The sequence below is a fragment of the Thunnus thynnus genome, chromosome 19 (genome assembly GCF_963924715.1).
Source record: "Thunnus thynnus chromosome 19, fThuThy2.1, whole genome shotgun sequence".
In the NCBI taxonomy this organism is placed as follows: domain Eukaryota; kingdom Metazoa; phylum Chordata; class Actinopteri; order Scombriformes; family Scombridae; genus Thunnus; species Thunnus thynnus.
In genome coordinates this window covers 27,321,525-27,337,842 of record NC_089535.1, presented here as the reverse complement: position 1 = coordinate 27,337,842, position 16,318 = coordinate 27,321,525, and the positions used below count along the sequence as shown (strand labels likewise).

Sequence of the window (16,318 nt, the reverse complement as noted above, 5' to 3'; positions counted from 1 at the left end):
TCTCACTGACCAGTGGTGTGTTCAGGGTTTTGTCCATGAGCCATGATTTCAACGTTTTTTACCTTTCTTTTATTCATTATTTTTGGGGATTCTTCCTTATATTTGACAGTAAAAAGTCCAGAGCTGACAGGAAATGAGGGTAGAAAGATATGCAGCAGGTCCGTATGCAGACAGACTTGACTCAGTGACATTGTGGTTACATGGTCAGCATCTTAAACTCCTAGGCCACCAGGGTGCTTCTCTGTTTTTTATGTTGCTGACCTTATCTTAAATGTACAGGAAACTCAAATTCATGAATTTGAAAAAAGGTGTTAACTATGTTACTGGTCCTCCCAGCAGCTCTTTGAAAAATCATCAATAGCTGTTAATTGCTCCTATGTTGTTGTTTTTTATATGTTATTGACAGTTATAATTCCAACTGACAGAATACTGTCATGCAATCTGTGAAGTGGTGAACAGTGCTAGGTTTATTACGGGTGAATATTGTACATCTTGCTAGCTTTTCACCATGCATGGAACATGTTCCAAGTGACAAAGGAAAGAGATGTGCAGCATGAATTTCATCAGAACTGGATACAAAACAAACTGAGCTGCCAAACTACTTAGCGCAGGGGGCTCTGCAACAGCTCAGTTGTTGGGATTTTAGGAAACTCTAACAGGTGAACTTTGTCCAGATCTGGTGCTACGACTTATAAAGATTTGATGCATAATACTCTGGATAATAATTATTCGAATAATAATTTGTGGCTGATATGTTTTTTTCCACAAAAAGTTTCAGTTAACTATTTTTTCACGCCGCAGGTAGCATGGAGCAGAAAATGAATCAGCTGCCTTGTGCAATTTAAACTTACATCAGTGAACCTTTTTTCATTATTCTAATCCACTGAGATTTAGAATACTTACTGGCTGCTCCTCACTCTTTTTTCAAGGCTGGACATACAGTATAAAAAGTAAACTGAGAACCAAGAAAACATCTGTCACATCTGGAAAATTAATTAGCCTTGGATTTTAAAAAAGAGGTGTGTGTTTCCAGGTTTTGGGGAGTACTACTGCATATGTGAGAAAGTAGTATAAAGCCTTCTGTGTCTCCAGAGGGAGCGCTATGAAATCAGATAAATTGCCTCAAGTGTTGTCACTCGAGTCAGTATCAGTTGGGGCTGAGGAGAACAGGTTTAAATGAAAAAAATTAAAAGAAGTGACTCAGATATGGCATCTCATCTCACTTCAGAGAGTACGGCCTATCAGATATGTCAACAGTGTTTTTTAGTTCACATTGCAGTATATTATTGTGGCACACAGAATGACAGAAATGAAAGGACACGCCCCCTGGTCACAGAAAAATGTCATTTTTGTGGCGAGCTGCATTTCGTCGCTCTTTGGTGTGGTTTGGAGTGGTGTGGCAGCTGTGGGCAACAAATACTGTAGGAATCATTCATATTCATTTAGCCTACAGGTAAATACAGACTAATTTACTGACTTTCCTGCTTTAACCTCATTAAATGTTATTTTCTGTACTGATTTTGGTTTGAGTGTTTAATTGAAATAACTTATCTGTCATTATAGCACATTTTCAGCAAGTATTTAGTTTGTTCTTGTTGGTAAAATCATCAAAGCAGCAGCGGATTGATGCCAGAGACAGACGTGGTGCTGAGACGTCTAGGACCCAATTTCAAACAAAATACAACTGGCTTTGTACTGCTCCATTAGTATGAACCTCCCACCTGTCTGCGCCTGTCCTTCCACCTGTGCAGTGTGGCTCTGCGCTGGTCACCAAAATACTACACAGACAGGCAAAGAGAGTTTCAAGGTCAGGAAAATATCACACAGTCGGAGCGCTGTTTGTTCTGGTTGTTGCACCTCCATGAAAACAGGGCCCATCATCTCTGATTCTACTTGCATCGCAACTGTCCATCATGAGTCTGACAAGGTTTTAAAGTGCAATGATACAGTGGTAGAGTACACCTGTAATGTACATTATTTTTCTGCTCACTGTTTGAGATACATAGTTATGGTTTATGAATCATCTTTGCTTCAGTTTTACATTCATGGTATGTTTTTTGATTACTCTCAACTGAGCTTAATTGGAAACCAAAAGTAAAATGTAATTACCTTAAAGCTGATGACTAGACTTTTTTTTATGTCAGAGCACAGTTACAACAGATACAGGTTGAAATCCATTAAATCCATTAAATCAAGTACACAAAGTATAGCCTAAGTTATGTATATATTTCAGATGCAGGCTGCTGTTACACCTGAAACTCATTGTTTGTATATCACCCCTCCCTGTTCATGCAACTTGTTGCCCAGTTTCATTGTGTTACAGCAGCCAAAAACATCAAACAGAAGTACAGATTTGACTTCACTTGATTTGAGAAGAATCATAGCTTCAGAGCAGTGAGTTTCGCTCCTTTTACAAGGAAACAGTAGAGTTTATATCCAATGCAGTTTAAGATAAGAGAATTGTATCATATTGATGACAGCATCCTGGTTCCATGTGTGATTAAAGGAGCGTAGGTCATGGTTCTGGCAGTATCTGCTCCAGGCCACCCTGAAACCAGACAAAATGAAATCACTCATCTCTCCACTGTTTTGTGCAGTGAACACATCATAGTCTGTATCTCATCTCATGCCTTACCAGGCTCCGATCTACTGACATCATCTGTCAGAAGCTCTGTGAAAGAAGCAAAACAATAGACGAACAAATATGAAATCTGGATTTGAATGGTAATTTAAAAAAACGCCTTGAAAGGATTGCAAGTACAACATAATAAATGGTTTAAAAAGAACAAGCCTTGATGAGATTTTCTCTTATGTGTGGTAGTGGAATTTTTTTAAATGAGAGTTTTGTTAAAATGACATTGAAGAAAACTGTTCATGTTTTGTTTTGGGGTTTTTTTTGCCATTTTGGCATAGATGAACTCCACAACATGCTGAAAACTCAACACCTCATTTATCATTACGTTGTGGAAAATCTGTACAGACACATAGCAATTAAATGAATCTCTGGCCATTTGGTGGCAGCAGAAACAAGCTGTTAACACTACACCAACATACTATATGACCTATAAATTTGATAAGGCGAACTTGTTACCAGTCAGTTGCCCATTTACACATCCAGCAGACACAGAACAACATTAGCATTAATTTGGAGTCGTGTTTGGTCCACCTGGTGAATCTCAGTCTAATATTCACTCTTTTTTTTATCTTGGTCTCCACCAACTCCTGTGAATATATCTGTCTCTTTAGCTCAAAAAATGCTTCACTATGTTCCCCAGCTAGTGTAAAGTTCACTGGTAATGGCAGGTTCGAACCCAAAAGCACGACAAGGAGACAGATGAAGTTGCAAGGAGAGTTCAGTTTACTTTGCCAACAGGTGTTAACTATGTTAGCTATTTGAAAAATCATCAATAGCTGTTTCACTAACAAAGACCACACCATTTGAACGGTATAAAAGTAGTTTTATTTGGATTGTCGAGAGGGTTCAGGATTGGATGAGGATAGTGTATGGTGGGCTGGATGGGGGTCGAGGAGAGGGATGAAGGGGGTCGATTGCCGGGGGATGACTGGGAGCTGAAGGTTAGGGTCCGGGTCATTTTCGGTGGGATAATGGGGTCGAGGAGAGGGATGAAGGGGGTTGATGGCATGGGGATGACCAGGGACCAAATGGAATCACAGAGGCTGGAGCGTCTAGGAACCCGGGGGTCGAGACTCAGGGTGGGGGATATGTCTTGATGAGCTTTCTGGTTCGTCGTCCCCCTGTGGTTCCTAGAATAGGACAAGAAGAATTATTTATGTGGAAGTATTAACCCTAAAGAGCATGTCTTTGATGGTGGGAGGAAACTGGAGTACCCAACAGAAACCCGGGAAGAACATGCAAACTCCAGGGTCGAGGGGTGAGGGATGAAGGGATGAAGGTCGAGGGTCAAGGGTTGAGGGTTGAGGGATGAAGGGATAAGATGTGCGGCTCATAGACGCAGGAATGAAACAAAAACACAAGGCAATTAAGATGTAAGGAGCAGGCATGTGGGGAAATACGACCTGGCCCTAGCTAGGGCTGAAGCAGTCTGTTGCTGCACCGTAGTGGCGGCAGGGTGGAATCATCGGTGTGCCAGTGCGGGGGGCGCTGGGTAGGGAACCGGAAATGAGCGGCCGTGCGGAGAGGTGGTGGAGGTGGAGGCAGAGAGGAGCAGGAAGAACCTGGCTTTGTTGTCGGTTCGGCGAAACGGCATTTGTATCTGGAGTTCAGCCTGGCCTTCAGCCGGGGCTGAAGAAGTCTAGGTTCTGTTGTAGTAGGCAACGTTGTGACGTCATCGGTGTGCGTCGGCCCGGCGGTGGACAATGAACCTGGAAGAGCGCGAGGATTTGAGCTGCTGGTGAGAGAGTTGATTGAAGTAGAGTCTGTATAGAGTTGGAAAGTTTGTCTTTATCATCGTTTCGTAGGAGTTGGACGACCGTCTCCTTGAGAGCTCGCCAGAGGTGAGCAAACATCCGGTTGAAGATGTTAATCGCTTGGAAAAGAGCAGCGACCGAGTGGGCCATTGCGTGGACATGTGTGGAGCGTCTGGATCCCAGCTGATCAGAAGCACAGCGTCTGGAGAAGGAATGAAGAATGGAGAAGGGTTCTATGTGGATGTGGTGGTGAAGGAGACATCTCGTTGGTACTGCTGGATCTAGTCGTGGGCGGTATGTTGCAGAGGAACGTGGATCACGGAGCACGAGCAGGAGGTAAGTGTTTGCTATGCAAGCATGTCGTAGGTTGCATGAGAACTGAGAGAAAGGGGTTAGACACGCTTATATAGGTATGCACGGATGATTGAATTAGTGAGGCGCAGGTGATTGAATTTAGTGAGAGAGAGAGGCGTGGTCTCGTTCCTGAACCTTTGTTATAATAATAACTCCATTAATTTTTCCTTATGTTGTTTCTTTCAATGTGTGATTGAAAGTTACAATTCCAACATACAGAATACTGACATGGAGTCTGTAAAGTGTTGAACAGTGCCAGGTCTATTACCGGTAAAACTTGTACATCTTGCTAACATTTCATCATAAAATCTGCATGGAGCTTATTCCAAGTGACAAAGAAAAGGGATGTTTGTGTGCAACATGAATTTCATCACAAAACAAGCAGAGCTGGTCAACTACTGAAACTTTAATCATTGTCAAGTATCACTATTGATTAAAGAATGTGAAGAAAGTGGACGGAGGATGTCGTCAGTAAGGCTTGTCTGAGACTAGCAAGGTTTAACAGAAGAGTCAGATTTAAATTGCGTTAAGCTGACTGTGAGCTTGATCGAGATCATTAAGATTGTTGCAAATGTCAGAAGTATGAATGGTGATGTGATGATGAGAAGGATTATAGGCAGATGAAGTCAGGGCAAATTTGGAGCACCTCAGGAGGCCAAAAATAGCCAGCAAGAACATGAATTCTTGAGTTAAGTCAACCATGGGAGATATGTACCATACCAGTCAAAAGTTTGGACACACTTTCTCGTTCAGCTTAAAGAAGGGCTGCAATGACAAAGTGGTACAGTTCATAAAGACAGAAGAGAGGCTGGGGACAGTTCAGGTGGCCAAAATGAATTCCAGACTGTGTTTATCTGCTGCTTTCACATGTAAACATGAGAGCATCTCAGCCCGGGATGGCACAGCAGTCTCCTCTTCTTCCTCTTCCTCCTCCTCCTCCTCCTCCTCCTCACTGCCAGCAGCACTGGTACACTTAACAAAGAACCCTCTCTCTCCACGATAATGTCCTCATCAGTAACAGGCTCCTATACAGGGGTTGCTGTCATCAATTGCAAAAGTTAAAAAATAAAAAAAAAATAGAATTACCGTGTTTTAATTTTTTTCCCATATGTTGTCATGTATGAAAAGACCCAAAAGGAACACTATAAGCAGACTACTTGAATACTATAAATGAATTATTTGAACAGCATTTGCACAGGAATGATTCTGTTCCAAGCTTATTGATCCATGTAAATGGTTAATCATTGTAACTGTGATCAGTATAAGTGGTTTCCACTGTTTTGTAACTTGGGAAATTGGAGGTCCTACATTAACAGTTGGCTATATTGATGAATAATGAATGTCTACTGTTATAAAATATGGTCTACTTAATAAGACTAGAGTACTCTTTCATAGAATATTGCATTAATGTGCATTAATAAAGGGCCAGTACGTTTTCACGTATGCATTTACACAATCAGATTTATTTTACTGGCATTGGCAGCAGCAACATTAATGATTTTTTATAATACTTGTAGTTTTAAGTTATTCAGTCATGATAATGTTCTTGTCCTGTGTAAAATAAGCAACTTTACATTGAATGTATTCCCAGGGCTCAGTTTTGGATGGACCTGATGAGACCTGAGAGACTCTGGACACTTCAGTGGCAGCCTTGAACACCAGTGTTTACTGAGATTGTGCTCCAGTAATGTTGTGCAAAAAGACCTGGATGAATGCACCGACCTCTGGAGCAAACACAGGATTCTCCAGACTTGCATCATGTCCTGGAGGGATTCCAAATGAACTCTGTCATTTTCCTCACAGGTAATCCATATTAACTCAGAATGAATTGACCATATACATTCTTATACAAGTGCAAAGTGTTGTATTATTGCATAGATTGCATCACACTCATTATGGGAAATCCATTTGGATTATTGCATGTTTAGGAAAATAATATAATATATGAATATAATATAAGCTTCTAAAACAAAAAGTATATTCATTCAGTAAGTCTGAAGTGGAGGCTGAGAGTAAAGTACTTCCAAAAGTTCTTGATTTACATAAACAGGTTTGTGGATGTACCATCGTCATCCTCGTTCATGAAAAAACAAAAATATACCAAATACTTTCCCATCACTCTGAAAACTGGGATCAAATCGTTTTCTTTTACTTTAATTTGTCTTTTCTTGACAGAAGTGGAGATCTGACCTATTTTTAAAATAAAACTGTTGGTCTGGTCTGTTGATTTGAGTATAGCCTTATTCTGAATTACTAAAATAATCTTAAAGTGTCCTTTTAGTAACTCAACTATAGTCGAGGTCACTTCCCACCTGACCTGTTAAAAAAAAAGAAATTACCAATGTTTTATCAAATTAATGTCAATGATTGAAGAAACAAAAGACAGAGCTCAGACAAACACATTCAAGTACATCGATCTGTATAAGATTTTGCATATATTCAAGTCAAATCAAGCCAATTTGATTTATATAGCACCAAATCACAACAGAAGTTCTATATAGTTATATAGAACTGGTCTATGTGGTTTGTCCAGGTGGTGTTGCCATACTTAGCTGTCAAAGAAGGCAGACTTGCTCAACCAACTATATTTAGGGATACAATGATGACTGGGTGAGCCTGCTTACTGCCAAAAAGAAAAACCACTCGTGAGCGAGCAGGGGAAAGTTTTGGGAGCAGGAGAGCGATGATAGTAGTTGTGCGCTCGGGGATAAGAGTCACGCGCTCCTTCACATTCTGCACACACTGAGCACATGGTTTTCTCCTCAAAGACTACAATATTGCTCACACGAGCTGAGAAATGTCAAAGGTAGTAACATACGTGTAATTGCCAGTGGGCACGGGGGGACACGTCCCCCAAAATGTACGTAAGAGGGAAATTTGACACCCCAAAATTTGCCATCCATCGACACAGGCTCAAGCTCATGAACCTCAATGTCAGTTACTTTTCTGTGTTTAATTACACTCGGTCAGGTGGAGGCAGCATTGATTGTACTAGTACCTTGTGGCATACCACAAAAGAAACAGAGAAGCAGATACTCCGTGCGTGTGTGTGTGTGTGTGTGTGTGTGTGTGTGTGTGTGTGTATATGTGCGTGCACCAGTGGAGGCTGGTCCATAGAGGCAGAGGAGGTTGATCCTCCTCTATTTTTTGAGAGGCAAAAGGGAGATCAAAATATAAAAAATAATATTTGGTTGAAATAAACCATTACCAAATCTCAGTATTTATAAAGTATTTTTTCTCTCTTCTTTGGAAAAAATCCATTACTGAAATTATGTTTAAAATGCTTCAACAGCGATACCTGCAGGGCGGGAGGAGAAAGAGCAGTGTGTGAGGTGGTGGTGGGGGGGCGCAATTGGTGGAGGTGGAATGGGTGACAGAGGAGGACGGGTGCCTGCTGACCTCCGCAGGGCGGGATCTCTTACATTGGACTTAATGTATTTTTCATGCTAATCTGTGATTGGCCATGACACGTAAAACGACGCTCCAAGGGAGGACGTCCTCCCTAACCAATCAACAACCAGAATGCAATATTGACATCGAGTTGGTCCAATTATTGTTTCCAGATTTCATCTTCAATTCTCTCCACTGTAAGACAGAGTAGCATCAGTAGATAGCTGCTTGCTTTACAAATGCAACAGCTGGCTTGTTGTAACAGCCTGGAGGACTCTTTATACATCCATGGAAGGATTGTTAAGGACTGTTGTTAAACTAATGGGAGAAATTATCTGGATTGTGCATCGCAGCAGGGGGAGAACACTGCCGGGGAGGCTGGAGAGAGAAGCAACCGAGAAACAACCAGGAGAGTTAGCTTGTTTGTCATTGTTGCTAATGATATCAGACTGATTAACCAGCAGCCATAAAGTTCTGTTAACTAACAAACAAGATGACCAACAGCAACAAATGGACGTTATAACATGAACACTTCATCTTCATGACAGAAAGAAGAGGAGGTCAGATAACGTGAGTCAGATACAGCTTCTCTCTCTCTGTCTCTTTGGTCGCTAATTTCATCTCTGATGGTTAAATGTCTCAGTGTGGCTTTTTTGTGTTTTTATCTCCTTAAAAAGAATGCAGCAGATATCATATAATGTGTTGTGGGTAACGTTAGTTTGCTTGTTGAAGTTACAGTGAGCTGTCTGGACTCACTCATTCATTCGTTTTTAATTGAGTGGTTGTTCAGTCACCTGTTGATGTTGTGTGATTAGTGAATGAGTGCAGGAGGTCTGGCTGCTGGCTCCTGACAGTTTCTTTAGTTCGTTTTTAAGCTGAGCCGTATATTGAGTAATAAGCTTAAAGTAACTAGAATAACAAGTGTTAACTAGTGGTGTAACAGATCGTAGTTGATCCGTGATCCGTACGGATCGCCCCCCACTGTTCGGCAGGTATATGAACTGTGGCTTAATTGCAAAATTTAATGTCTCATTTAAGACAAAGTAAACAAACTGCTGTAAGTACAAGTCATGGACAGACAGCGTGTCGCTAACAGGGATTTTGAAGAGCAACGATCAAACCAGCATCTAACGGTCTGATGTGACATTTGAGTTATGTTTACCTGCTGTTTAATGTGCTGCAGCTGAGCAGCTAATTAGCATCTAGCTGCTAACTGACGTTAGCGGTGAATGTTTGGTATCATCAAGTTTTGATGATGTGGACAGAGGCTGTTTCATTTACTGTTTAAAAGAGGAAGGTTTCATGCTTCATATTGCAATAAGCGAGCATTAAATATTTTATATATTTTATTTTATTTTATTTAAACATTGGACATCGTAAATGTTTTCATTTAAGACCGTGGGCAAAAGTTCCTTGCTGTTTCTAGCTGTCAGTGTGTTACAGAATAAACGAAAAACAAAGTTTTTTTTGTCTCTCCCCTTTTTTCCCGCTGATCCTAAAAATGATCTGATCCGTGACTCAAATCCGTGATACAATCCGAACCGTGAGTTTTGTGTTCATGTTAACACCCGTAGTGTTAACATGTCAGCTTTGTAGACTAGGCCTATATTTTGTATATCGTACATATAGATAAGAGTAAGTCATGTATTTGATACATGCATTAATACTTTTTGTGAACCTACACTTTTAGATCTGTGAATGTTTTTAGTGTTCAATCTTTCTTGTATTCAGCACTGATCTGAACCTGTATCACATTATATATAGTTTTGTGGTACTTTATATATTTCTGTATACTAAGAAAATAAACAGGAAACACGTGTAAATCATGTGATATGTTGTCTGTTTTTGATGAGAAATTTGTTGTCACAATAGAACAATACTATGAATCTGAATTTCACTTTGTTGGTAAAATGACACATTTGAACCACTCCACGGCTAAATGTATTTAAAGAAGCAACCTTTACACCACTCAAGGGTTTTTGTTTCTGAAAGCAAATTGTTTTATTGGCATATAAAATTTCCCTCCACCCCTCCAATTTCATCAGGTGGGGGACAGTGATATAGTTTGATGTGGTTTGTTGTAAGATTCCATGTTGGTTTTCCTCCTGTCCTCCCCAATGTTTTGAGTCACCAGCCGCCACTGGCATGCACACATTCAGGTAAGAAGAGACAGAGGCAAAAGAGGCAGATAGAAAGAGGACTGATAAGATGCAGCTTTGAGGTCAGCAGTAAGCCATTGTATTACTCAAACAACAGTTGCACAACAATATCGTTGGCAGAATGACGCATATTGTGTTGAAGTTCATTATTTCAGACTTTACTGGGGGCAAGACAAAAAAGTTTGCTGAACTTGGCTAGCAGCCAACCTCCATATCACTAGGTCTCTATCTCTTAACCCACTAATACTGCTTCTCCTATCAGTGTTGCAGTGTATGTATGCTATGTATGTATTAATTAGTAAGTTAAAGGGCCAAACTGTTGGTTTGGCTGTTGGTTCTTGTTTGTCAGTGCATAAATGATTTGATCCTCTATCACTGCTTGACTTGCAGGGATAGAGGAAGGGCCAGATATAAGGTGTTTCTTTATTAAACAACCTAAAAGACAAGTGAGTTCCACAAACTGTCAGCATACCTGCGTTTTACTGAACAATCAGTAGATGCACAAGTGAATGAAAACAGGTGTAAAATCTCAACATAAATTAAAAGAACTTTGATTTAGTGTGCCTGTACCTATGTATGCATCTTAAGTTACACATTGGCTGTGGTAAAGATAACTGTGTTCATTTTAATCATGTGAGTCACATATCCATATCCATCGTGCACACATATCTATGTTCTAGGATGAACAGCATTGTATGGGAAAGTCTGCTTTCTTTATCTCACTATTGTGCATCTGCTGCTGTAATTCATTTTGGAGAATCAGCATGTAGTCACAGGACACAGCAAGGAGGAAAGAGAAGGCAGGGACAGTGTAGCAGAGACAGAGGAGAGTTACCAAGTAAAATATCATCCTAAAGGAAATGAAAACAGCAACCTCATTAACTTGTGAAATGTCTTCTGTCAGTGTTTTTTGCAGCTTAGTTAATGTTAAATTTAACAGTTTTGAGCGCTCATCCTTTTTCCTTATTTCAGTTGTAGTTTGATGCTTTTTGATGTCATATTTTTATTGAATTAAAATAAAGCAAATAAAAGTAATGTTATTGAAGTGGAGTGTCACATAGTCTGGAAAACAGCAAGATTCAACATTAATTATGCTGGGAAAAACTTTGACAAATGATTTACAGTTCTTTTTTTAATTTAAACTTTAATATATCATATATATTAAATATATATGATACATTAAAGTTAGAAGCATGATTTTGCTTTAACAACTAAAAGTCAGTAACTTCATTGTCACACACAGTGAGGGAACTTTGAGAGCTTCACAATCTTCTGCTTTGAATCTGTACTCAGATGTACAAAAGCTGATATACCGCCCACAGATATCACCACAGGCTTTTAAATGAATCCCAAACATCATTACACAGGATCTGTCAGGATTGAGGTGCTCCTAATACACAACTATGGAAGAAAATAATTGCAATAAAAATATGTATTATATCAGCAATTGATCACCACTCTGACTTTGAAAACCACCTTTCTGAATTTGTGTGGTCTGAATTTCACTTTGTGAAATTCTCAATAATCACTTTCAAGTTGTTCAATTTCAAAAACTTTATTTCCAGTATATATTTTAGGGTTCTCAAATTCAGATAAAAAGTTCACCCCCCAGAGTCACCTCAAAAGCTATATTCAAGTTTCTCAATTCGCTCAAATCAGATTGAAAAATTCAAATTCAGTCAAAAACTCTAAAACTGGTTGCTCAAATATGCTTCTATCTAATCTAGATGCTAAAATTCAGATCTGAACATAAGGGATGGATGAGTTCTCTATCTGAATTTGAGAACCCTAAAATAAATATATACTGGAAATAAAGTTTTTGGAATAGCACAACTTGAAAGTGACTATTGAGAATTTCACAAAATGAAAATTCATAGGATGGTTTTCAAAGTCAAATATTTCAGTGAAATAAACTCTGTGGTGTTTAAATTTCAACATCAAGTATTCAGTAGTGATTAAATGTCGAAATTTGGTATTCATTTGCTGATATATTTCCAATTATTTGCTTCCATACACAACCAGATGCATCATTATCCTCACACACACATTCTCACTCACTCCCCACTCGGTCCCCGCCAAAGTCTGAGTGAGGATTTCACCCTTGGGTAGTAAGAAGAGAACAACAGTATGCAAGGTCTGCAGCTCGAATCAGTGACACGACACACAACATCCAACTTCATCCGTCACTACAAAACCCTCAAAGAAAGGTATGTAAATGTGGATTGCAGTAGAAATCACCCAATCATGTTTGAAATATAACTTCTCAATATCTAGAAAAATGCAAATATTTAATAAAAAAAGTCAAGTCCTTTTGAGTTATCTGTCTCAAGTCTATGAATACCAAGTCAGATTCAAGTCGAGTATTTTATTAATGTTAGTCAAGCAAGTCTCAAGTCCTGAAATTTGTGACTCGAGTCCCCACCTCTGATATTACCAGACCTCTGTAGCTTGCTCCTCATCTCTGCCTGAAGCTAGCAGCTCCTGGCAACATTAGCTTCTACTAGCATAACACTCCCATATCTCCAACTGAGCTGTCTGTGGTTGAGTTGCATTGTGGGTAATGTAAGCACCAGATTTTGTCATGGAAGAAGAATGTATGGAATAAATAGTAAGATGGACTGCACTCATATTGCGATGTCGGGAAGCTACCACGCAGGGTGCTGGCGCAGCCATCAGGGGCAATTTTGGATTCAGTACCTTGCTCAAGGACACTTTAGACTGGAGAGGCCGGGAACCGAACCACCAATCTTCCGATTAGTGAACAACCCGCTCTACCTCCTGATCTACAGACAATATCTTTGGTTCTGCTGCATCCATTTATATTCTTTTGAAAGACAATGTCCATCATGAGTCTGACAATGTTTTAAGAGTGCAATGATAAATTGGTGGAGTACAACTTTAATGTACATAATTTTTATGCTTACTGTTTGGGGTACATAGTCATGGTTGATTAATCATCTTTGCTTCAGTTTTGTCCACTCTCCACTGAACTTAATTTGAAACCAAAAGTAGAATGTAATTACCTCAAAGCTGATGACTAGACTACTGATTGTACATGACAGTACATATTTTAAAAAACACCACATTAACATATTGTTAGCAAACAGTTTAACAATTGCTATTTTATCATTTGGCTTATTATTAGAGCCTACACAAACTGGTGTCTATTTAACACACAATTAAACTAAGGGCTCATTGAGTTTGTTTTTACTGTAACATATACAGACTTTTCCAAAATGACATCAAATAACTCTTGAATAATTAAACAGTCATTGGTGGAAACCAACATTTTAATCTGGTTTTTACATCAGAGCAGAGTTACAAGAGACACAGGTTGAAATCACCACATTTCTCTTTACTGTTGTTGTTGGTTCGATGTGTTGATTAAAGACGACATTCTGACAAATATGAGCGTAGGTCGCGGTTCTGGCAGTATCTGGTCCAGGCCACCCTGAAACCAGACAGAATGGCATCACTCATCTCTCCACATTTGAAGGTGTGTACAGTGAACACATCACAGTCTGTATCCGTGAGTCACATAATCAGGTCTTACCAGGCTGTAATGCCGTTGGGGTCCTTAACGACACGTTTGGCACAAGTGATCGCCGTGCGTACATCATCTGTCAGAAGTGCTGTGAAAAAAACAAAAGCAAAACAAATAGGAGATTTGGATTTGAATGGTAATTTAAAATATTAGACATTAGAGGAACTGTAAGTACAACATGTGAAACATAATAAGTGGTTTACAGAAAAACTGAGCCTTTTTATAGCTCTCAGTAAAGATAATTCCACTTCTTTTCATGTGTGTATTGGTGGAAATCCTGGTAATAAAAGTTTAGTTAAGAGGATATTGAAGCCAATATACTGTATATATACGGTTTATATATCTTGCCATTTGGGCATACTCCATGACAAGCTGAAAACATAACATCTGATGTACTATCAGCTTATAAAGTTCTTGAGGCAAATGTGTTTGCAAACAGCCACCTACTTCCACATCTAGTAGACACAGAGTAACATCATTATCCCTCTGCAGACTTTTTTGTATCCATCTGATGAATGTAAGTCCGATATTCACTGTCCTTCTGGCTCTGTTTTGGTCTCCACCAACTCTTGAGAAAAATATCTGGCTCTTTAGCTGCTAAATGCTCCACTATGTTCATCACTGTATCGGTTTGCCATTTGGTGCTGGGCAGGTAGTGGACACTGGGTTTATCAGTGCTTGTTTGTTGAAAATAGCTGCCTGCTGCTGCTGGATATGAGGTTGATGAGAGCTTTGGGACTGAATTAAACAGTAAACGTGCTGTAAAACAAAAACTAGGAGCTAAAAGAAGCTGAAAAGATCTGTAGAGCAGCAGATTTGGTAAGAACACTTACACACTGGACACTTACATTATGCAGAGTCATATAAAGTTTGGTAAAGTTCAGGACACAACAGGATTGGTGACAAAACTTGGAAGCCTACATGGTAACTAATAAAATACAGTAATAGGAAAATGTCCCTTTGTGGTTTCAGTTACGGTGTGGTGGTTCATCACTGACCACTACATCTGATGCCGCAGCCATTTGATGCGCGGGGGGTGTTGCCGTCGTCACACCAGTAGCGGCTGTTGATCTGGAAGATGCCATAGTCAGTGGATCCGTCTCTGTTGCGGTTGGTGGCTCGGGTGTTGAACCTTGACTCATGCTCGGTCAGACAAACCCCTGCAGAGGAGACAGAACAGACCACCTGAAACATTATTTTGTCAAACCACTGACATACTACTTCCAAAATCAACGATTAACTTTCAAGCTTAAGTGGCAGACTTTTTTTAATCCAGCACCATAAACATCAATTCTGCATTCATTTTTGTCAACATTATGGTTGCGCGTCAATACGGTTTAATACTCCATTCATATCAACACAGTGATGCAGGTTTAACCCACATCAGGGGTCTATCTGCACGGGTCAACCCCTGTAGGCCAGCCCTCCTTCATGACCCTCCTCTTGACCAGGGTTGGGCACTGGTCTGACGCAGGTAGATTTTCACATAAATTGGGCCCTCGACGCAGGTTGCCATTTAGGAATCTGATTGGTTTTGTTGTGAGGTACGCAAGTATGATGTAACAACCACAACATCCACCACTTTTATGTACACCAATGCTATGCCCGGCTGGGCAGTGATGTATGCGGAAATGCTGCAGTGGACCCAGGCTGGACCTGCATCTTATGTGAATAGTGACAAGGCAGGTTGGACCAGTGTCATAGTAGATACCATTACACAAAAAGTTCATATTGACTTTATGTTACAAATTAAGAAAGTCTGATAATTTATTTCCATATCGCACCAAAATGAATGGAACAATGGCTGGCTTTAAAGGTGGAAAAGTTTCATTGAAATTTCTACGACATATTGGCATGGTTTACAAAATTAACTGTGACGTTAAGTATGTCACTTGTAGTGAATGGGCAGGTATAGCCCTTTAACATTGATGTTATGTTGTATTGCTGTTAGTTAAGAAATAGAAATGCATGTAAATGAGTAACATTTCTGTTGGTGACTGCGTGCATGAACTAACAAGCTTGTTACTCACAGTTTGCCAGGCTGATGCCGTGGTGACCGTCCATGCCATTGCTCTTCAGCACTCGGGCCCATTCACATTTCTGATAGACTCTAGCGTTGGCCAAAGTCACCAGGAGCAAGAACACCAGAGTCTTCATGATGGACTCTCTGCAAGAGCGAATGTTTCAACAGCTGATGCTAAATGTCCTTTTATAGAGAAGTTCAGCTGAGACTGCTGTGGCCGCTTCTTCCAAACTCCTTATTTGTCCAGTACTAACAAAGCTTTCGAAACATGGGAAAATTTTTAAAAATGTAATCGTGTTTTTTTTTCATTTGAACTTTGAACAGCTGTTTGTTTTTTTCAGGCAGAGTGTGTTCTCAGTGTGATAATACAGACTGATGTGAGGGACTGATAAAGATAAAGTGCAGGTGCAAATTCATCTGCAGCAAAGAGCTGTAACAAGAATATCTGACAGAGTTATA

The 16,318-nt window shown here is 39.8% G+C and overlaps 1 protein-coding gene and 1 long non-coding RNA gene across 3 annotated transcripts in view; one reads left to right on the top strand and one right to left on the bottom strand.

The window, feature by feature from the left end:
* Positions 1–2,415: 2,415 nt before the first annotated feature.
* Positions 2,416–16,035, bottom strand: lyz (lysozyme). 2 transcript variants are annotated; one of them, XM_067574620.1, is made up of 4 exons: positions 15,867–16,035; positions 14,835–14,996; positions 13,846–13,924; positions 2,416–2,548 (listed from the first exon to the last, which is right to left on the bottom strand). In XM_067574620.1, exons 1-4 carry the CDS (start codon positions 15,991–15,993, stop codon positions 2,431–2,433), a joined length of 486 nt encoding a protein of 161 aa, XP_067430721.1. In that variant the 5' UTR covers positions 15,994–16,035; the 3' UTR covers positions 2,416–2,430. The 2 variants fall into 2 exon arrangements, with proteins under 2 accessions (XP_067430721.1, XP_067430722.1); XM_067574621.1 differs by lacking the exon at positions 2,416–2,548 and adding an exon at positions 13,565–13,743 and having other exon boundaries at positions 15,867–16,033.
* LOC137170949 (uncharacterized) overlaps positions 8,355–16,318 on the top strand; it is a 47,153-nt gene continuing 39,189 nt past the window's right edge. The window contains exon 1 of the long non-coding RNA XR_010924689.1: positions 8,355–8,703. This is a non-coding gene — a long non-coding RNA (uncharacterized lncRNA). The remainder of the gene's footprint in view (positions 8,704–16,318) is intronic.

Excerpts from the sequence above, each read along its gene's own strand:
- lyz (XM_067574620.1), bottom strand. The coding sequence starts at position 15,993 with ATGAAGACTCTGGTGTTCTTGCTCCTGGTGACTTTGGCCAACGCTAGA. Across the intron at positions 14,997-15,866 it reads CGGCATCAGCCTGGCAAACT|GGGTTTGTCTGACCGAGCAT; the intron begins GTGAGTAACAAG and ends TCTCCTCTGCAG. Across the intron at positions 2,549-13,845 it reads CCCAACGGCATTACAGCCTG|GGTGGCCTGGAGCAGATACT; the intron begins GTAAGACCTGAT and ends GTCTGGTTTCAG.